Source organism: Dipodomys ordii, unplaced genomic scaffold, assembly GCF_000151885.1.
Source record: "Dipodomys ordii isolate 6190 unplaced genomic scaffold, Dord_2.0 Scaffold214, whole genome shotgun sequence".
Lineage (NCBI taxonomy): Eukaryota > Metazoa > Chordata > Mammalia > Rodentia > Heteromyidae > Dipodomys > Dipodomys ordii.
Window position 1 is genome coordinate 268,703 of NW_012267430.1, and position 23,455 is coordinate 292,157.

At 41.1% G+C, this 23,455-nt stretch overlaps 1 protein-coding gene across 1 annotated transcript in view; it reads right to left on the minus strand.

Moving 5' to 3' along the window:
* Positions 1-14,224: 14,224 nt before the first annotated feature.
* Positions 14,225-23,455, minus strand: part of Rpia (ribose 5-phosphate isomerase A) — a 36,104-nt gene continuing 26,873 nt past the window's right edge. The window contains exons 6-9 of the mRNA XM_013035504.1: positions 22,710-22,842; positions 21,835-21,976; positions 20,154-20,253; positions 14,225-15,115 (exon numbers count right to left, since the gene is read on the minus strand). Of these exons, the coding sequence (XP_012890958.1) occupies positions 15,018-15,115; positions 20,154-20,253; positions 21,835-21,976; positions 22,710-22,842 (473 nt within the window). The 3' untranslated portion in view covers positions 14,225-15,017. The remainder of the gene's footprint in view (positions 15,116-20,153; positions 20,254-21,834; positions 21,977-22,709; positions 22,843-23,455) is intronic.

A 23,455-nucleotide genomic window follows, 5' to 3' on the forward strand; every position in this document is an offset into this window, starting at 1 on the left:
AGAAAGAAAGAAAGAAAGAAAGAAAGAGAAGGCAGGAGGGAAGGAAGGGAGGAAGGGAGGAAAGGAAGGAGCTGATCTTTGGGCATCAATCTAAGAACATAATTTCTAGCTTTGCAAACTACTTCAAAAATTTCCAGGATCAAAGTGTGCAATCACAGTCAAGGAAAACACTTATTCAGAGACAATTTTCATGCCTGAAATAAGTTTATTTTGATGGAAATATTTTACCCAATTAGAATTACATACATGACCTTCATTGCTCTTTTGTAATTTTGACTAGGATCAACTAAATCTGATATTTTAAATTACATTTTTATTTACATAATTTCAATTTACATTTTATCAGAGCATTCTTTTCCTATTCATGGCTTTAACTCATTTTCCAAAACTAAAAAACATAAAGTTAAATGGCATTCTATACTAAAAAAGAAGAGAAAGCCAGACACATAAAAGTAGGATCCACTGGGGAATATGGACAATGAGGAGATGCTTGGAAAGGTCCAAATATTTTAAAAAATTACATGAGGGGCTAGGAATGTGGGTTAGTGGCAGAGTGCTTTCCTGGCATGCATGAAGCCCTGGGTTCAATTCCTCAGTACCACAAAAGCAGAAAAAGCCAGAAGTGGTGCTGTGGCTCAACTGGTAGAGCAAGTGGTAGAGCAATAGCCTTGAGCACATAGAGGCTCAGGGATAGTGCTTAGGCCTTAGTACACACCCTCAAAACTGGTACAAAAAAATTACATGAAATTATTCTTCCAAGACCTGTACCCACCTTGGATTTCTAATTGTTACTCAGAGAGAGAGAGACAGAGACAGAGAACAAACTGTGGAGGATACACAGCCTGGTGATTCTAGGATACAGTCAATTCTTGCTGAGTTTCTGCATAAGCATAAGGTTAGTGGGGTTCACCAAGCCGCCCTGCTCCTCATACGCCCGCAGCACTCTTGCAATTTTGTCCTGTCCACTCATAGAGTTTGACCCATTCTCCCACAGAAAACTTCCATGTTCCTTTGACCCCCATAGGCCCAGGAATAGGTGCTCAGTGCAAACCACGCATCTGAAGAAACCATGGAGGAACTAGCCAGAAATGGAGCCCAACGTAACCGTCACATTCCGCCAGGAAGGCCTGGTGCATCCAGAACAAAGCTAAGGCCTAGGCAGTGAGCCAACAAGCAGAACATTCAGGATAACACATCTCCCCTGGAAGAAATGTCCTCTTGCCATTTCAGGATGCAGCTCTAACTACACCTGCTGCTTTTGCTGATTACGTGGTTCGAGCTGGTCTCTGAGCCAGTTCTTTTGGACAAGAAGGAAAAAGAGTAGCAAGTCAAAACTTCTGAGCCCTGGAGAATTTGAGGTACTTCCTGGGGAAAAGGCACATTGGAACTTTATAGGCTTATGTCATTTAGGACTGACAGCTCTAAGCTGTAACCACTCTAAGCTGTAACAACTCAGTGCAAGTCCCTTTAAGCCAGTTCAGTGATGTTTGGGGATCAAGGGCACATCAACACATACGTGTGCCAAACACCCCTAAGGGACAAGCAAGAACCCTCATCCCAATGGTATTCAACTTGGCTTTCCCATAAATCATAGCCATAGCTCGCCTAAAATGAATCAATTCTGAGATGAATACATAGAGCCAAATCCCTTGAGGTCAGTGGCTATTGGGACCCAAGGTCCCCTTGCAGTGGCTGCAGAATCCCAATGTCAGTCTGTCCAGATCATAACGTAAGTGGGTTGGAGCGCCCTCTGCTGGTTACTTCCAGGGAAGACACCAAGCTCTTGGAAGGCTGTGGAGCAAAAGTTGAACGGTTAAGAGTCTCTAACCTTCCTTCACTGACCCTGTCACTGACCCTTCCTTCACTGACCCTGTCTAGGTATCACAAATAAGGGAACCCATGAAACTTGTTTCTCTGGGTCTGGCTTAGTTCATTTAATATATTTTTCCAAGTCCTTCCATTTCCTTTCAAATGGTACAATATCATTCTTTCTGATGGATGAGTAAATTTTCATTGTGTATTTATACAACATTTTCATTACATATGCGTTATCTTCTTCCAAATGTTATTTGGCATCATATAGCTACCATTTACATTTATTTTAATAACATCATTCAGGTTCTTAGAGAAAACACAAACGTGAAAGCCATCTATGAACCCATCAGCAGAGACTACCACTTTGTTGTTGTTGTTGTTTTGTCAGTCATGGGGCTTGAACTCTGGGCTTGGGTGTTATCCCTCAGCTCTTCAGCTCAAGGTGAGCACTCTACCACTTGAGCCACAGTGTTCCGGTTTTCTGGTAGTTTTTTATTGGAGATAAGAGTCTGATGAGCTTTTCTGCCCGGGCTGGCTTTGAACTGCAATCCTCATATCTCAGCCTCCTCAGTAGCAAGCATTACAGGCGTGAGCCACCGGAGCCGGGCGAGACTACCACTTTTAAAAAAAAAAAATTTTATTGTCTTTAAGTAGTTGCACAAAGGAATTGCTTCGGCAAAGCAGTTTATGAGTACAGTGCATCTTGATCATTGTTACCCCTTTCAATATTCTTACCCACCCCTCCCAGCCTACTCCTTCCCTTACTTTTCTTAATTTTCAGGTTATGTATTAAAATTTTTGCCATGTAACAAAGCTGCTTATGTATACAATGCATCTTGATCTGTGTCATCACTTCAACAGCCATCCATCCACTCCTTCCCTTATTTTTCTCAGTTCTGTAATATATACAATGAATTCTTGCCTGACTTCTTTCCCTTTCCCCCTTCAATTTCCTATCCCTCTACCCTTGGCCCTACCCTACCTTCTTTTTTTTTTTGCCAGGCCTAGGACTTGAACTCAGGACTTGGGCACTGTCCCTGAGTTTCTTTTTTTTTTTTTTTTTTGGTCAGTCATGAGGCCTGAACTCTGGGCCTGGGCGCTGTCCCTCAGCTCTTCAGCTCAAGGCTAGCTCTCTACCACTTGAGCCACAGTGCCACTTCCAGATTTTTCTGCTTATGTAATGCTGAGGAATAAACCCAGAGCCTCATGCATACAAGGCAAGCACGCTACTACTAAGCCAACTTCCCAGCCCTCCCTGAGTATCTTTTGCTCAAAGATAGTACTCTACCACTTGAGCCACAATACCACTTCCAGCTTTTTCTGTTCATATTATACTAAGGAATGGAACCCAGGGCTTCATGCATGCCAGGCAAGCACTCTACCACTAAGCCATATTCCAAGCCCTCTACCTTATCTTCTTGCAAGTACCCATTTCCCAGTACTTATTTTGTTGGGCTTTGACTTAGTTTTTTTAAAAAAATTATACTATTTGAGCTCTCCATAGAGTCTATTATAATTCAGTTAATTCATTTGTAACCACTTTCATACCACCTAATGGGTTTACTTATAGATTTATAGGCATATTCTAGGCATCACAAATAAGGGAAACCATGAAACTTGTTTCTCTGGGTCTGGCTTAGTTCATTTAATATATTTTTCCAAGTCTTTTCATTTCCTTTCAAATGGTACAATATCATTCTTTCTGATGGATGAGTAAATTTTCATTGTGTATTTATACAACATTTTCTCATACACTGAGGGGCATCTGAACTGATTCCATATCTTGACTATGGTAATAACGCTGCAATGAACATGGTTGTCCCAATAGCTGTAGTGTGGTCTTGTTTGTGCTCTATTGGAAAATATCCAGGCTAGAAGACACTCTTCTACAAAAGGTGTTAGCCAAACTCACTGTGTACATGCAGAAAACTGAAATAGATACTTATATATCATTTTGCACCAGCATCAATTCAAAAGTTATCAAAGACCTCAATGTAAAGCCAAAAACCATGAAAATAATACAGGAAGAGGTAGGGGAAACAGTAGGTCCTAGGCACAGGTCAAAACTTTCTAAATAAAGATCCAGAGCCACAACAAACCAAAGAAAGACTTGATAAATGGGTTTCACCAAGCTGAAAATTTCTGCATGGCAAAGGACATAGCTAACAAACTAAAAAGAAAACCCATGGAATGGGAGAAGATTTTTACTAGCTATACATCACACAAGAGCCTTATATCCAAAATATACTTAGAGCTCAAAAAATTAAACCCTTTTTTTTAAACTTCTTCTGAGACGTCTCAGAAGAAGTAACAATGGCCAATAGACATGTAAAAGACATATTCAACATTTCTGGCCATAAAGGAAATGCAAATCAAAACAATGCAGTGATTCCACCTCACCCCAGTTAAAATGGCCATTATCAAGAAAATTAACATATGCTGGAGGGAATGTGGCCAAAAGGGGACTCAATTACATTGTTGGTGGGAATGTAAGCTTGTTCAACTATTCTAGAAAGTAGTATGAAATTGCCACCCCGCCCCCCAAAAAAAAAATTCAACAGCTCTAACACCAGTGCCACCTCTCATCCACCAAGCTCCAGCCGAAGGAGAAGGGTGGTAAGTCCTCTCTATACCAAAGTCATACCAAGCCGACTGCTCGCAAATCCACTGCTCGCAAAGCACCCAGGAAACAACTGGCAACAAAAGCTGCTAGCAAGAGTGTGTCCTCAACCGGAGGAGTGAAGAAACCACATGGTTCCGGGAGGCAAGTGAGACCTATCTGGTTGGCCTTTTGGAAGATACCAATCTGTGTGTTATCCATGCCAAACGTGTGACAATTATGCCAAAAGTTATCCAGCTAGCACTCTACACACACGGAGAACATGTTTAAGAATCCACTAAGCTAGCCTTGAGCTGAAGAGCTGAGGGACAGCACCCAGGCCCAGAGTTCAGGACCCACAACCGGACCCAAAACAAAACAAAACAAAAAAAAGAATCCACTAAGATGGGAGGTATTTCATTCTCAAAGGTTTTCCCCCTTTTCTTGTTACCACTAGTTCTGAATGTTAGGTTCCCCCACCCCACTGGCCCCCAATGGGGTCAAAAGGTACCTAAGTATATGATTACCAGTGGAAAAATAGGGGACAGAAATCAGGTATTGGCAGTTTTTCCATTTTCATTTATGTGTGAATTTTTAATATAACGGTGGGGATATAAAGCATTAATGCAAGTCAACATGTTGCAGTGAACAAATTTCAGCAGTTCAACTTTATAACAATTATAAATAAACCTGTTAAATTTTTCTGGAAAGCAAAAACTCAACATAGAACTACCATATCCCCCAGCAATTCCACTCCTAGACATTTACCCAATAGAAGACTACCACTTTTAACATCATTTAACACGCATCGTTTTTATATAGTTGAGATTACACTGTGTGGTAGGCCTTGTCCATCTACTTCCAGTTCCACTTCCTGTCCCTAACTCCAATAAATAGGCTTCTGGGTAGATTTAGCCAATGGGAAGTACTGCCAAGGGACTGGAGAGTAAAAAGAACAGATAGGAAAGAAAGGATAAACCAGGATTAGAAGGATTTGTCCCTCTCTTCCTTAGGAAGATATTTTTGAGCAATGACTGGTTTATTCCTTGATGCTAGCTCCCACCAATTTCTAAACTATGGTACCACCTTCTTTATTCATGGGGGGAGGATGAAGATGATATCACTCAACTCTGTGACTCACTCCAAACTAATGATGGACTCCCTCTGCTGTTCTCTAATGAAGCAGTAAGTGTAATAAATGGTTTGTGATGCCTAGGGTGGCTAATTTTCCTGACTATATCATATTGATCTCTCTCACATGTATAATTATTGGCTAGCCCTCAATAATTTGTCATTCATCATGACCCTCAATTCAGATTATCCTATATCTTAAGTTCTTTACAAACTTTTCTGGATGGTTGTATAACCTGAAACATCACACTTTTCTTTGTGTATGCCAGTACTTTTGCTTGAATTCAGGGCCTGGGCACTGTCATTGAGCTTTTTCTGCTCAAGGCTGGCACTTTACCACTTGAGCCACAGATCTGTGTCTGGCTTTTTGGTGATTAATTGAAGGTCATTGTCTTATGGACTTTCTTGCCAGGCTAGTATCAAACCACCATCCTCAAATCTTAGCCTTCTAAGAAGATTACAAGCATGTGCTTCCAGCACCCAGCTGAAAGATCACACTTTGATTCAAACACATTCAAGTTTCCAATTTTAGCTAACATATAATATCAGTATGAATGCCAATGTGCATACATTTCTATCTATGCTTCTAAGTATCTACACAAGTGAACAGTCACCTGAAAATGGTGAAAATCTAATTATCCATTTTAAAAATCTAGGTTGTTGAAAAGTCTCCAGTAAGAAAGCTAGAACCAGTCAACAATCCCTGTCTCATTATCACCTCTGCAGCTGATTACATTCATTTGTTTGTTAGAGTAAAAGAAGACAAACAAGACCATCAGGTTGTTGCTGTTTTATTTATGACTGTATTTTGTTGTTATGTTAGTGAGGTGGAACATTTCTCAGATGTTTATTACCCATATGCATTTCCTCTTTGGTAAACTATTTTGTCTACAGCATCCTTAACGATTCTCTTATTGTCTTGGTTATCAACTAACACAAAAATACAGATGTTAACTCTAGCTACATGAATCACAAAGGATTCATTTAGGTGATATTATACAGCTCCAAATACAGACATTAACTCTAGCTACATGAATCACAAAGGATTCATTTAGGTGATATTATACAGCTCCAAAAATAAATAAGAATTAAAAACTGGGTCCAAAAACTAAGGAGGATCAACAGATACTGGTAAAATTGTGGTCCCTGTCCTACCCATAGCCTGAATTAAATGCCACAATTGCTGCCACCAAGTGAAGTTCCGGACACTGCTACCCTCTCCACAGACTCTGGATATCACTAGCTAAATTCCTCTTGTATCTTTATCATTCCATATGACAACTGACAAAATGCATTTATTCCTTTTCTCATGGGGAAGTGAAGGCTATTTCTCTAACTCCTGAAATAGACTTCAGTGCAAGGAAGTGGAGGTGACATTGTTCAACTTCTAAGAAAGGCCTGCAGCTCTCATTAAAATAATCCTGCTGTAACGGGGGAAGGGGTGGAAATGTCCAAAAAGAAATGTACTCAAGCTTGCCTTGCATGCATGAGGCCCTGGGTTCGATTCCTTAGCACCATATAAGCAAAAAGAAAAAAGCCGGAAGTGGCGTTGTGGCTCAAGTGTTAGAGCACTAGCCTTGAGCTGAAGAGCTGAGGGACAGCGCCCAGGCCCAGAGTTCAGGCCCCACGACTGGACCCAAAAAAAAAAAAAAGAAAGAAAGAAAAAAAGAAATGTACTCAATATATGACTTACATATCTGTGACCCTCCGTACCTCACCTTTATAATAACTAATTTAAATTTTTTTAATGGTCCTGCTGTTTGGGTATCTACCAAAGGCCTTCAAGTTAAAGTCCTCAACACCACCCTGGTATTATTAGAAAGTAATGGAATCTTTAGGAAGTGAGGCTTAGTGAGAGGAAATAAAATGAGAACAAACATATCCCCTATTTCAAACTCTGATGGAGGCAGCCCTGAACTTAGGCAATCCTTTAGAGTATCTGTCACAAGGAAGACATTCATGGCTCTGATTATCACTGTCCTGACAAAAGATGCTCCAATCAGCACTTCAGTTCTCTAAGATACAACTGTTTCCTCTACCACTCCAATACTGTTTCGGGAAAGTTCTCAGAGATCCAGCATGCCAGAAGGGGTTTGCAGCACTGAATTTATCTTACCCATCAACCTGCATAACACTGTCTATAACTCTTCCTTTGAAAGGAAGTCCTTTGCTTCTCTGTCTGGTTTCTGCCTCCATCACACTTCCATCTCTCTCAAAGCACTGATAGATGTTTATGTGTTGAGCTCACATGGGTATATTTGAGTGCTATGCTATATTGAAGTGTTTTGCTACCCAGAGATGTAACCCAGTTTCTAAAAGTGCAAAAGCAATGAACCTATGTCAAAAACATCACCTGATTACTGGGTTTGTGGAGAGTGAAGGTTGCTGCAGTCCTAAATCTGGCTGCATCAGCTGCTAGGTGTGACAGGAAATAGCAGTCAGGCATTTGAGAAGGTCACAAGAAATTGTTCTTCTGGCATTAATGAAGTCTGAGCGCTGGAGCTACATCACAGAATATCTGGGATCCAACTCACCCATCTCAATACTTAATACCACAATGGATGCACAGTACATGTCAATCAAAAGATGTAGAGGCGTTAATGACAGAATGCTCAGGCCATACAAACTCTGAAAAAGGGAAATGTGCCCCTGACAGCCAGGAGCTGGCCTAGCTCTACCAGTCAGGCTTTAGTGTGGCTACAAGCTGTTCTGGCACCCACAGCTAGGTCACAGTATTCTCTTGTCATGGTGTTCTCCTGTCTAATGGTGTTCTCTTGTTGATTAATTTCACAGAACATCAGTGATCATCAGACAAGCCCACTCTGTCACCATGAGGAAGACAAAACAAGACTCCTCCATAATCATGTCTGAATATAGGCCTAACAGGAACATTGTCCAGGCCACGAAAAGGTTAATAAATGCCTGCTGCTGCTTTACCAATACCAGCTTTAACCTCACTCTATTCTTCTCACCTTTTAGGCCAGAATTAATAAGATGCTTAATCATGGTTACCTTGATTTCTGACAGCATTTGATTCTGAGCAAAGCCTGTTCCTTGAGCCCAAGGAACTAAGAAATCCATGGCTACCACAGCACAAAGCAGTGATTTCCCTCATTCAGTGGGTCAGTGAACAATGCTTCTGAGGAGCCTTTAGCTAAAGGGATTCACAATTCTTAGCCAAAAATACCCCTTTCCTAGGTTGGCAGTACCTACGGTTGCCACTGAGGGGGAGAAGGTAGCGAGTGGGAAAGGGACAGGTGAGGCCAAGGGGACAATCAACAGTTCTCAAGCTTCCTTTGGAGTGGCAAATAACCTGTACAAGGGGCCTTTTCTCATGGTCCAACGAGGTTATGTGCAATGTTCTATTTTCTTTTCCAAAGAAATCTCAACATAATACAGAATATGGAAAATTAAATTAAAAAACACTAACTGGTGTTTTAACAAATTACTTATATATGACTAATGTATTAACTGATAGACACAATAAAGGAACACCAACTAGTCAGACCTACAACTACCTTGAAGTATAAGCAAGGTCTAGGATGAGAGAAATCTGCCTGCTTTCCAGTGGGTGACCTGAACGGTTTACTTATACCTTGCTTCAGTTCTCATTCTGCAAATCAAGGAAGAAATGGATAAGTGTTTACTGCATACTAGGTGCCAGTGTCTCACATCTGTAAACCTAGCTACTTAGGAGGCTGAGATCAGAGGATCATGGTACAAAGCTAGTCCAGGTATGAAAATCCATGAGACTCTTATCTCCAATAAACTACAAAAAGGTCTGTGCTCAAAGTAGCAGAGCATTAGTCTTGAGCACAAAAGCTTAGGTACAGTGCTCAGGGCCTGAGTTCAAGACCCAGGACTGGTACAAAAAAACAATAATGGGAGTATAGTTGTGGAGGTGGGAGGGAAGGGATGGTAGGGGAAAAACAAAGGAAGATGTAACAATGTTTGATAGGAAATGTACTCATTACCTTGCTCATGTAACTGTAAGCCATCTGTACAGTATTTTTACAAAAAAATGTATAAAAAATAATAATAAAAGGCACTGCAAATAGCTATATGGCCTAACAAAAAAAAAAATCCCAGGATGGTATCTGGCACATGGGACAAGTTCCCCTTTCCTCTCCTTTCTGCCTTCAAATAAAAGGTTGATATTGAAACTGAACATTAAGGAACACATCAAAGTCCCTCTCCAGACATAAGCTCACCTCTTGAAAACGTTACGCTAAAACTGGTCTTTCTTTGAAATTTGCCAATATCCATTGGAATTTCCCCCATAAAATGGCATCTCTGGCACTTCTAACACAAGAGTGAATACCAAATCCCCAACCTCAAAACCAGTGACTCCAGGCTGGCTTAGTCACTGGCCAGCTTTGTGTCTATAACCAAGGTTAAGTAATCCTCTTCAGGCTTGTTTCCCATGAACTAGGGCACGTTTTTTAAAGTATCTTGACAGCAATGACAGCCATAAGAAGCTGTTGCCAAGAGTCATCCAATAGCCCTGTTCCCATTCTTGGGCCTCCTGTCACCTGTGCTCTCATTCATCAGGCTGGAAGCACTAGGAGGCAAGGGGGACCTCACTCATCTCTCTGTCACCCTCTTCCCCCAACCAGTGCCCACCGGAATTGACCCAGGATGGAGCTCAGGGAAAGTCTGATGATAAACTCAACACTTTGTGCTCCAGCTGAATTGAGAAAGAAGACCGCATAGATTTTGTTGACATCCTTGTTATGTTTTTTTTTTGTTTGCCTCCCCGAAGGGAGGCAAATGCTTACAAGCATTTCTCAAACACCAAACTTGCAGCTCACGTTCATCACACTAATAAAGCTGTTTTCATCTAATTTATTGCCAGCAAGGTCAGATGATGTTTTTAATGAAGACTCTGTAATTCATAAAAATTAACCTCTAGAATAAACTGCTGGCTATGTGCCTTAGGTATAGCAGATGTTATGTTTCCTTCTCGAGAAGAAAAACCTCACATTAACATTCAAAACTCCAGTCTGGTCCCAGGTGTGAATGCCTGCAAAACCCACAATTTACATGTGACATGGAACAGGCAGGTGTTTTTCAGAAACCCAGCCTGTTTATCTTTATCCCCAAATTTAACCTATGCCACACAAACTTGTTATTATTTTGAAGCATTGCTCTATTAACTCTTCTCAGCTCATTTTATAAAAATTATCATCCAAATCAAAAGTCTTAATAAAAAATAATGCACTTAGCATGTTGAGCAAGATAAGTCAAGCACCAAAGGCCAAATACCATGGTTTCACTCTTATATGCAACCTAGACTTAAAATATTAACAAGGAGACATAAGTGTGAAAGGGGGGATGCCTGCAGGGGACTTCAGTGGAGATGGGGAAAGGAAAAGGTACTGACAGTGAAGAGAATCAAAGTATGGCAGGCAGGCTGGCAGACAGACAGACAGACAGACAGACAGAGATAAGATAGCATAAATGAATGAACCAAACACCAGTTGAAAGTGGAGGGAAAGGAAAGGCTCTAAGAAAATATAAGGAAGTACATTTACTCTAAGTATACTGTATGTATCTATGGAATTACTGCAATAAAACACCCTGCATTATTCATTCATACTAATAAAAATGGGAAATATATTAAATTTATCAAAGAAAAGACAGCAGTCCTAACACTAACTTTCCTAACAATGTTAGACTATGTGTGTGTGTGTGTGTGTGCCAGGCTTGAGGTTTGAATTCAGGGCCTGGAAGCTGTTCTTGAGCTTTTTTGCTCAAGGCTAATATTCGAGCCACAACTTGTCTTACAGCTTTTAGTACTAATTGGAGAAAAGAGTCTCCTGGACTTTCCTGACTTGGGTGACTTCAAATCATGATCCTCAGATCTCAACCTCCTGACTAGCAAGAATTACAGGCATAAGCCACCAGAATCCAGTTGTATGTCTTTTGGTGGAATATTGTTAGGATTGAGATGTAGTCCTATCATCTCCCCCCAATTTTAGTTTTGCATCTCGTCTAGTCTAGTTCCTTGTATGCTTATCTAGTAATATAGCAGGGTCTGTTGTCTTCATTTTTCTCATGTTCATGTTGATCTTCTATGTGCATGAAACATCTGAGAATCTTCTGTAGTGCTGTTTTGTGGTGATAAATTGTTTATTTTTGCATATTATAGGATGTTTTTTATTTGTGCTTCAGTTATGAATGGAAGCTTTGCCAGGAACTAGTGGCTCATGACTGTAATCCTAGCTACTCAGGAGGCTGAGATCTGAGGATCACGGTTCAAAGCCAGCATGGACAGGAAAGTTGGTGAGACTCTAATCTCCAATTAACCACCAGAAAACCAGAAGTGGCACTATGGCTCAAGTTGTAGAGAGCAGCTAGTCTTGAGCTGAAGAGCTCAGGGACAGCACCCAGGCCCACAGTTCAAGTCTCGCAACTGACAAAAAAAATGGGGGGGGGAGATCTGAAGATCACGGTTTGAAGTCAGCCAGTCAAGAAAGTCCACAAGAGTCTGCTCTCCAAAAACCCAGAAATGGAGCTGTGGCTCAAATGGTAAAGTGCTATACTTGAGCAAAAGAAGCTCGGGCACAGGGGCTGGGAAGATGGCTCAGTGATAGAGTGCTTGCTTTGCATGCATGAGGCCCTGGGTTCAATTCCTCAGCACCACATAAGCAAAAAGAAAAAAGCCAGAAGTGGTGCTGTGGCTCAAGTGGTAGAGTGTTAGCCTTGAGCTGAAGAGCTGAGAGCCAGCACCCAGGCCCAGAGTTCAGGCCTCAAGACCGGATCAAAAAAAAAAAAAAAAATCAGCTAGGGGACAGAATCCAGGCTCAATTGAAACACCTTTGTACAGCTTTGTAAAGGTATTTTTAAGTTTTTTTTTAATTCTTTAAAAAAAAACCTGAGAGTGAAAATAAGGAGAACTTAGACAAGAAGCAAAAATGCCTTTTAAGGGCTGGGAATGTGGCTTAGTGGTAGAGTGCTTGCCTAGCATGCCTGAAGCTCTAGGTTCCATTCCTCAGTACCACATACACAAAAAAAGCTAGAAGTGGTGCTGTGGCTCAAGTGGTAGAGTGTTAGCCTTGGGAAAAAGAAGCTAAGGGACAGTGCCCAGGCACTGAGTTCAAGCCCCAGGACTGGCAAAAAAAAAAAAAAAAATGCCTTTTAATGCTCAGTCCTGAATTTTTTATTCTGCAACTCAACTTAGCAGGGCTACAGACTCCAGATGCCAGTAGATTCAAACTTCAAAACAAAGAGTAAGCTGAGGAAATGACTGTTCAAATATTGTGCAGTTAGCTTGGGGAAAACGGGTGCCGGCCCAGAGACCTTTAACAACAGAATGGGCTCTTTGAGGCCCATCCAGAATGATCACTCAGCTGGTCGTGGCCTTTTTTACCCTGTCAATGAAGCTGTTTCTACACAGTTCACTGCTTATTAGGCAGTCTATCTAAAGTTTACAGAGTGGAGGGAATAAAAAGAAGGTTCCTGTTACCTATTTTACTGCTTATCAGCTTCTGTGACTACAGTAAGTTTGAGTAATATAAAGCCTGGGCATAAGTGTGACTTTTGTTTGACTGTGCTGCCCTAGTATTAACCAAGAAAAGTAAAGCCTCAAGTGTTTGAGATGCTCTCTCACAAATATCACCAAGTCAAAACTGCCTGTGAAGTATTTCCGTGCTGCCTTAGCACCAGAGGGAAACCATAGATGGTAGTGACGACGAGAACTGACAATTCCACTCCACCTTTGCGGCCCTCCTGCTGCGCTCCAAAGAGAACTTCTGCTCATTGACTGGCATGAGCAGAGTCCATCAAAGATGTCTGCGGGGCTCGAGGAGAGGAGTGGGAACACCAGGAGAAGCGCAGTGACCGGCTTCCTGCGGAGGTCAGCAGAAGACCGACAAAAAAAAAAAAAAAAACAGTGCTCCGCTCCAGACTTATCCAGAGCCAGTTGCTCTTTCCAGAAAGCTCCATTCTCCATGTGCTGATCTCGTCTCCCCTCACCCAGAGGCCAGCATTTGAAGCCAGCATGAGATCAGGGTTCCGTTGCCAGTGAGAAGTAAGTGGACTCTGGAAAGAGAAGAAGCCCCCATTCCCCGTAGGCAGCCGGCAGGAGCTCAGAGGCTCAAGAATGGAAACCCCGGGCAACATCTGGCCTCCTGTTAGTCAGACCCGGCTCTCCCACCGTGAGGGCCAGCCACAGGAACTCCCTGAGCACATCAGCCCGGTGAGCCACACCATCCTGCCTTACTCAGTAGGGCCAGCCTTCCAGAGGGCTGAGCCCGGTCCACAGAGAAAACCCCGGAGGCGTGGCACGTGGAAATGTGGCTCTTCCGCCCCCGTCACACAGGGATTCTGAGGTCAACAACGTGGAGCCTCAGGACTTCAGTGAGGGACCCCTTCCCCCTTCCCAGCGGCCCCCCACCCCCACCCCAGGGAACTTGGGCCTCTTGCCGCCAAGAGAAAAGTGAGCTGGACCTCCGCTCATGTGGTCTGGCCTAGAGGGGTAACATTCTGTAGGACCAATGTCTATGGAAGAAATATTCCCTTGTTTAAATACAGAAAAGTATTGCCTACCAGAAATAAAGAAACCATTTACCTGATGGTTACTCAGATTTCTTGAGCCAATGCCATCCCTTACCTGGTATAAATGAAGTGAGCATTCTATAATAAATTCTATAGTGAAGACAAAAGAGTCTGGCAAAATGGCACAACACTTCTTTATTTCAACTTTCAAACCACATGAAGTTATGACGTCTGACGCCAAATCATGCAATGTTAAAAGAACAGTAAAAATATTAACAGAAAGAATATCATTTTTTTAAAAAAGTATTTCACATTTTACTGCAGTGCTTTGGCAGTATTGGCAAGTATTTCTGGCCAACTGCTTCCAATAGCAGGGATCTGAACAAGCCCCAGGGTCACAGCAGAAGTCCCTCATTCCACATCACTATACCACACTGCTCCACCCCAGTCTTTTGTCAATCTGACCTTAAAATGTGAGTAGATATTGTGCGTGATCACAATGAAAGCTACCTAAAAACCAAACAAAGTGGCAGGAAAGTAAACAATGTGTCTAGTAAGGCATCAGGAAGTCACTGCCAGTTGCCCTTCATTTCACCAACTTCAAAGACAGTAATTTTTCTCAGTAAACCCAATAATTCAGAAGCTTAATCAACAGGCTAGAGTTGAAGATATCTAATACAGTCCTGTACTCTCTTGCTCGTTTTTATTTTTTGGTAAATGTTTCATATAAAACATGAAATCAAGTTCTACTGTATAAAAAAACTGAATATTTTAATAGTAAAAATATATATGTTTAAATTTCTTTTTAAAAAGACACATAATAACAATACTTCAGAAGACTGATTTAACTTCTCCCCACTTCCCACAACTGTCCGCCCTGGCAGGATACATTAAGGCAAAGGCTCCAGGAGAGACACATCCACCTTGGCTGTGGCTGGAGAGACTGAAGGTGAGCACACGGCTCCTTAGAGGGTCAAGAGAAAGGCTTTTCCCTCATGTTCACCGAGCCATCCTGCATCCCAAAGTACACTCTCTCAGCCATGTTGATGAACAGACCCGTGTCTACCACACCTGCAGGACAAAGGACAAAAAGAAGTATTAAGGTTCAGCTTCCCAAGACAAGAATCAAGGACTGCAGGATCACTAGAAGCAAACATTGTTAAGTAGCACTGAACAAATTTGAAGTCTTGCTCTCCACAAAGCAGAAAGAGATTCTGGCTATCTTTATTATCTTCCTGCCGCCTCTTTCACCCTTCCTATTATGTCTTTCTTCAGAAACCCAAATGTTCCAGCTCTGTCCATCAGTGAGTGCCTTTGCTAGTGCTAGTCCCTTTGCCTGATCTCTTCAATTGCTTAAGGGTTGCTCTTCTTTGTCCTTCCAGTGTATCAGATGACACATCTTCCACAGAGACCCTCCAAGATTACTCTAAGTAGCCCCTACTCCCAGTTATTTTCAATTACACTACCAATCTTCCTCAGAGAGGAGATATTTCCAATGCACACACCTGATAAAGGAAACACATCAAAACATAAATGATTCCTCAAATAACAAAGAAAAGGACAACCTAACAGAAAAATTGTTGTTTTCCATAGCCAAGATATGGAATCAATGCCCATCAGTGAACAAATGGATCAAGAAAATGTGGTACATATATACAACAGAATTCTATGCTTCCATCAGAAAGAATGGCATTGCCCATTTGTAAGAAAATAGAAAGACTTGGAAAAAATTATACAAAGCAAAGTAAGTCAGACCCAAAGAAACATAGGCTGCATGATTTCCCTCCTTTGTAATCATTAGAATGTGCCTATAAATCTACAATTAAACCCAATGGATAGTAAAAGACAACTACACCTGGATATGATTAATTAAACAGCAGTCTAAACATTCACACAATGAGAACAAAGGAGGATATTCTTAGGAGAGGATCACAAGGACTCAATAGCTATGTGCATATGATCATATAAAATGATGCTTATGGAAATGAGCTCCAAGAAATAGAAACAACAGGTTTTTTTATTGTACTAGTTGTGTTTCTTTTCTTTTTTCCTTTTTTTTTTTTTTGGTTTATTCCTTTCTGTCACTGTTTTTTATTTTGGTGCCCTTTGTCTTGTATATAAGTTTATCTGATTTGGAGAGGGGAAGGTGAAGCACAGAAACTGTGAGACAAAGCTGAACCAATTCAGCAGTGAAATCCACTAGACACAATGTTGGAAATGAAGTATACAACTTGAAGGGAAGGGAAATCAGGAGGAGAAAAACTGGAAGAAAATGAGGGAGGGGATGACACTGTTCAAAAGGAAATGCACTCATTACCTGACTTATGTAACTGTAAGGTTTCTGTACATTACCTTTACAATAAAAATGTTTTAAGTATTAAAAACAAAACAAAAAATGATAAAGATTTCAAAGGTGGGCTAGGGATGTGGCTTAGTGGTAGAATGCTTGCCTAACATGCATGAAGCCCTGGGTTCAATTCCTCAGTACCACATAAACAGAAAAAGCCGGAGTACAGCTGTGGTTCAAGTGATAGAGTGCTAGCCTTAAGCAAAAGAAGCTCAAGGACAGTGCCGAGGCCCTGAGTTCAAGCCCCAGGACTGGCCAAAAAAAAAAAAAAACGACTTCAAAGGTACTTCATACAATAAGCCACTCAAAAAGGCTAATAAGTGCCTTAAAAGATATTCTAGATACCGGTGGCTCACGCCTATAATCCTAGCTAATCAGGAGGCTGAGATCTGAGGATCTCAGTTCAAAGCCAGCCCGGGCAGGAAAGTCCATGAGACTCTTATCTCCAATAAACCACCAGAAAACCTGAAGTGGTGCTGTGGCTGAAGTGGTAGAGCGCTTGCCTTGAGCTGAAGAACTGAAGGACAGCATCCAGGCCCAGAGTTCAAGCCCCTCGACAAAAAAAAAAAAAAAAAAAGAACTATAGCTACAGACAGCCTTTGCCACAAATATCTGCATATACACACAAATACTACTATGAGAAAACACTCAGCAACTACCAAAGAAAAGGCATGAAGATAGTGGAGTGTATGGAAACAAGGGTCTGACACATTGCCAGTAAAGAATAAACTAATTCTAACTGTGAAAGGCAAGTTAAGACCATCTAGTTAAAAAATATCACAGACATGCTTATCTTTTTGTCTCACAATTTCCTTCTAGCAAAAGATTGGAAACATAGGTGCCAAGGGGCTAGTGGCTCACAATTATAATCCTAGCTACTCTGGAGACAGAGATCTGAGAATCACAGTTCAGAGCCAGCCTAAGCAGAAAAGTCCTTGACTTTCTTATCTCCAATTAATCATCAAAAAAGCCAGAAGTGGAGCTATGCCTCAAATGGCAGAGTGCTAGTCTTGAGCAAAAAAGCTCAGAAACAGTGCCAACGCCCCAGCTTAAGCCCCAAGATTGATGTGCACATGCGTGTGTACACACACACACACACACACACACACAAATTGGAAACATAAGTATCTACTGGTCAGGATCTTGTTAAATAATTATTTTATACTGCCATAAAATAGAATACCAGTTATTTTTTTAAGATGGAGAAGAACAAGGTCAATCTTTGGTAAACCAATGTGAAATCATTTCCAATAAACATGAACACAGTGTGTGAACACTTAGGTAAAGAGGGTTTCTGGAAGAGCTTCAACTTACATTCATATAAAAGATCATATAAAAAAAGAAAGACAGCCTATAATCCAACCTATTTAGGAGGCTGAAATCTGAGGATCACAGTTCAAAGCCAGCCCAGGCAGAAACATCTGTGAGACTTTTATCTCCAATAATCTACTCTGAAAAGGCTGGAAGTGGTGCTGTGGCTCAACTGGTAGAGCACTAGCTTTGAGGAAAAAGAGGCCTTGGCATTGTCCCTGATCTCAAGCCACAGGACCAGCTTACCCCCCCCCCCAAAAAAAGAAAGTCTTAATTAAAAAAAGAAGGAAGGAGGGCAGGGAGGGAGGGAGGGAGGGAAGGACAGCAGTGTACACAATGACATTAGAGATCCTGGTGATCTCTTCAAATTATTGAGATGCTACAAGTTACTAATCCATTCACCCCAAATGAAACACTATGCAAGGGCAGAGAGGATTAAATGTGAGCACAGAGCGAAGAGCCCCAATGGCTTTGGTTCTTTCCAAAAAGAGGTGCTCTGCTCCAGGAGGACTGGATCCAATATCCAAGGACAACAGGTGTCAACAGGAAAAGTGGTCTGGCTTCTCTCTCCATGCTATCAGTTCAACAGCAAAACTAACAGGCAAAACTGGAAAGACAAAAGAAGCGATAACAAACCACTCTGATAGGCATGTTGGTAACACTCTGCTTGATTTAATAGCTAGCCTGTCTTCATATTCTTTAGGCTAGGTTCTATATTTTTTTTAAATCTCTGAAAGTATGTAGATTCTATACATTCAGAAGAAGAGCAAAATACAGAAATATCCTCACAAAGGTCTTCTCAAAGTCTCATTAGACCAAAAAAAGACCTAAGCAAGAGCAAGGGAGCTCCCTAGTGGACAATGAGAGAAATGCAACAAAGAGGAAACTAAGCAGTATCCTACCCTGACCTATTATGATCAATGGCAAGCTCTTCTCTTCTAACCAAAACAATAAGTATAATGCAATTCATCTGTTTGAAATAATAAATCAGGTAAATACTGGCAATCGTAAACTAATAAAGAAGAATTAGAGACACACAGGAACCTGATGAGTTGAATATTCAATGGCTGGCTTGGGTTGGATAGTTTCTTCAAATGCTCAGGTGGTTCTTTGCTACCTTGTTACTCTCAGGGATTACAAACAACAACCAAGAAAGAAAATTAGATAACCCAAGTTACTGTGTATAGTCATCAACAAAGGGAGAAAAAATGCAGCTGAGGTATTCAGTAGGCACTATGTTGAAAATGAACTGTGCAACTTGAGGGTAGGGACAGGAGGGAAGGACTGGGGGAGAGCAAGGGAAGGGGTAGCATTTTCCAGGGAGAAATGTACTTATTACCTGACTTATGAAATCGTAACCCCTCTGTACATCGCCTTTATGATAACAATGAAAAAAAAATTTTAAAACAGCTCTTGTCACTCTGGGCTCCATTCTATGATCTTTGCAGGAATGACTCACAAAGTCACACTGAGAGAAAAATAGCACATTTTTTCTCATGTGTGATATCTAAAAGGCAAACATGCATGATAACATATAAAGGGCTCTATGCATATATACACAAACAAACAATCTAAAGGATAGTCTACTTAGGGGAGGAATCCAAAGGTCTAACTCTGAACAACGGATGTACTGTCTATCAAAACTAATACCAGGAAGTGGAAACATGTTATGATAGGGGGAGGGAAAAGGGAAGACAAAGGAATGAAGAGAGGTAGGGTAAGCAAATGTAATCATTATATTCAATGTACATCATGTAAAAATTGAACTACATAGCTTGAGGGTAGGGATGTGGTGATGGAGAAGGATGGGAGAGAATGATTTAGAGGTAACACTGATTAAGCACTGTACTTATAACCTGACATAGAATTTTAACCTCTGTATGACATAATAATAATAGTTGTAATAATAAAAAAACAGCTGCTGTGCACTCTGGGCTCCATTCTATGTTATTTGCAAGCATGGCTCACAAAGCCACACAGCTTCCCAGGTTTATACCAATTCCCCCTGAGGACTGAGTCTATGAATAGGAGTAGAACATCTCCTGTGGCCCAAAGCATAGCATCTTCCCTATGACATGCATCTAGTGAAAGTGGGTGAACTGAATCACTCCCCCCTCTGCTAAGAAGACAGCCCAGGAAAATCACAGAGGCTGCAGTCAAGCTCCTGGAAGGACAGGCTCAACTTAGAGATGGTGGCTTTATTTCAAGACAAGCCCCATCTGACCTACATTAGCTGGATAGCTACTCCAACTCAGAAAGACTAAAATATACTCCAAAGCTGCTGGGTAGACAATAATTATTCTTGGGGGAAGAGGGGAAATGAATTCAAAGTAGTAACACCAAATATGGATAGAGGAAATTCTTCTTCCCAAGCAAATTAAAACAACAATAATTAAATAAAACAAAATACAAAATAGGGTGACTATGCTTAGTAAATGCCACTTGGGTTACCTGGGATCATTTTAATAGCTGTATTCACTTCACTCCATTTGTGCACCCGGTCAAACTTCCAGTCCAGGATAAAGTTTCCGTTATCTGTCACCACAGGACCCTAGAAGGTAATTTTCCATAATGACCAAGGATAAAGACACTGTAGGCAGAGGTTTAGGGACGTGAAAGTGATAGCCAAAGACAAGCATCCTAATTAATGGGCTCCAGTAATCAATCCTGCCTTGTGCTTTCTAAAAGGCAGAACTGCAAAGGATTAATGAGCAAGAGCTTTAGTCAGAAATACTTGAATTTGAGTCTGAACACCATATAGGAACAGAATTCGGAGACAATATTAACTTCTCTGAGCCTGCTTCTCAATTGCAAAAGGTGGACAATGTATACTTCACAAGGAAGCTGATATGCATTATAACATTATAGCCCATTATAACTTCCCCATGATCAGGAAGTCCCATCAAAAAGACTGGAAACATTGCTACATATGGTGATTCACACCTGTAATCCTAGCTACTCAGGAAGCTGAGATCTGAGAACTATGGTTCCAATATAACACCAGCAGGAAAATCTGTGAGACTCTTATCTCCAATTAACCACCAAAAATCCAGAAGTGCTGTGGCTCAAGTAGTAGAGCACTAACCTTGAGCAAAAAAGCTCAGGGAAAACACCCAGGCCCTGAGTTCAAGCCTGAGGACCAGCTTAAAAAAACAGCAGGAAGCAGAGACAGGGTCAGAGGTCAAACAGGCAGAGCTTTAGTGTTTTAGTTAATTAGTCCAGAATTCCTCAACAGCTTTGGACACTAGAAAAGTAGACTGAGTGTTTAGGAACACAAATGTTGACAGAACATCAGGACCACAGGCAAGGAAACTAGATCTCCCACACAAACAGAAGAAGAGAGAGTAAGAGCTCAGTTAGGAGTTCTGTCAAATGAGGGCTGGTATTCCACCTGGGTTAAGCCAGCTAGGAGAAAGACCCTACACCCTCTCCTCCTGGCCTTCCAGCTACAAATGAACATAAGACATCAGTGAGGGCCCTGTACAACCACTACAATTAGGATAACTTTTTTAAAATCATAACAATACCAGGAAGTAAACATGACAAAATAAAAATATCATCTTATTTCTGTCTTCCAAACTTTTTACATAGTTATAATTGAACTACAGAAAAACTGAACTATAGTTAGGTTTTAAATGGTTACTTTCATTTAAGTATAAAAGAAAACAAAAGTTTTTTGCAACCCAGTTTAGAAGTTGAAGAAAACCATCCAGACTCAAGTGTCTAGAGTATATTCCCTGATGAGGTATTCACCCCAAAAGTTCTACTTCTTGTCATGTTTTAGCACAGAATGTGAGTAAAGAGAAGAAAAAGATTATAGAACTTGAACACATTCTGTTCCAGGGGATTTGAGACCAACAATTCACCAAGATTGTCCAGGTCTCAGGTACAAAGGTTAGAGGTGTGGACAGTCACTTGAGGAACATCAGATCCCAAGACATAGAAACAGACTTTTTCTCCCTTTTGTGCCAGGGAAATGTATTGTATTGACTATCATCTTAATCTACTTTGAGATTGAATATAGAAATGAATAGAGCCAACTCTAAGAACAAACAGACTAAAAATAAAGGTTACAGAGCAGAAAGAACAACAGAGAGCTGAAGGGCCTATGGACACTTCTCTGGCCACTTACTGCCTTGTTGACAGCCATTCGAAGTTCAACTTCACCCCCAAACTTCCGGGTCACAGCTCGGCTCACTGGGACATAGGCCATTGGGATGACCTCAATAGGGATTCCCTTGTGCCACTGATCCCCAAGATTCACTGAATCTTTCCTAGGAAGGCACAATCAAAAAGTACATTAGAATTAAATAAAATAAATGTTACAAACATCAGATTCAGGAATGGGGTTAAATTAGATGCTGTGAGGGCAAAAAATAGTAATCAGAAAGAACAGGGGGCTTCAAAGGTATTGGCTGTTTCATAATTAGGAGGTATTTGAAATATGACACCAATATTAAAGTTTGGTAAAGCTGGCTTTTCAATCATTTGTTGATTTGCATATAAGTATTTATTACTTTTATCTTTCCTGCAGCTGTATTTCACAAGTAATTACATACACACATTTTAACATGCTATGCTCAAGTGCTTCCTCCCAAACTTCTTGAAACAGAATCCGAGAGGTTGGTCAAAGACTTCCACATAATATGAGTTATGTGTGGCAAGCTCTGACCCAGGAAGAAGCAGGGTATGCTGAGTCACTGCATGTGGGCAGGGCCCTGAGGATCCAATGAGTGACATTTGATAACAAGCTCCACTAACAGGGTTATAGACTGTCTCTCCTCACGAAAGCATAAAACACTGCTTAATTCTGGCTCAGTGTAATACTGCTGTGATAGCAACATCCACCTTTAGCATGGAAACAAGACAGAGAGATACTACTGTCCTAAGTCTCAGAAAGCCAGAGAGTCCTTCCATTTCTCCATAAACTTCCTCTTCTATAATTGGGAATGAGAGCTGAGGTCCAATCTACCTTCTAAGCAGGCAGCTCAGAACACTGCACACTACCTGAAATCAGCAATCACAATGAACCGACTGGCATAGCCAGCCACAATCTTCTCCTGAGTCAAGCAGCCTCTGAGAAAAGAAGTGAACATAGGAGGTGTAAGGTCACATACAGGAAACTCAAATCTGCTGAGTCCTGACATTTAGTGAGACTTAATTTTTGAGTTAAATCTAAATTTGCTAAGTTTAACATTTAGTTTTCAAGTTGTAAAGAGTCATTCTTAATCCCACTTCTGCTCCCAGTATATGACTCACAGGAGTATCAGCCCGTACCTGGGAGAAATCTAGCAAATGAACAGTGTTCCATTCAATCCTGCCATAATCCCTTCCAAGATGCTTCCAGGAGGAAGTAGTATGCTCAAGACATGGCCTGAGAAGAACAAGTTTCACCCAACCTACTCTCATAGACTATTTCACAGTCAGGGTTTAGGAGTAGAAATAATCCCAGACAAATAAAAAAATGCTGAAATAAGGATACAGGATGACCCATTATAACAAGATGTACAAGACACTATGTTGGACTCATTACCTTGCTCATGTAACTGTAACCCTTCTGCACAGTATCTTTACAATAAAAAAATATATATTTAAAAAAAAAGAAATAGGTGGACTAGGAAGGTGGCTCAGTGGTAGAGTGCTTGCCTTGCATGCCTGAGGCCCTGAGTTCGATTCCCCAGCACCACATAAGCAAAAAGAAAAAAGCCGGAAGTGGTAGAGCGCTAGCCTTGAGCTGAAGAGCTGAGGGACAG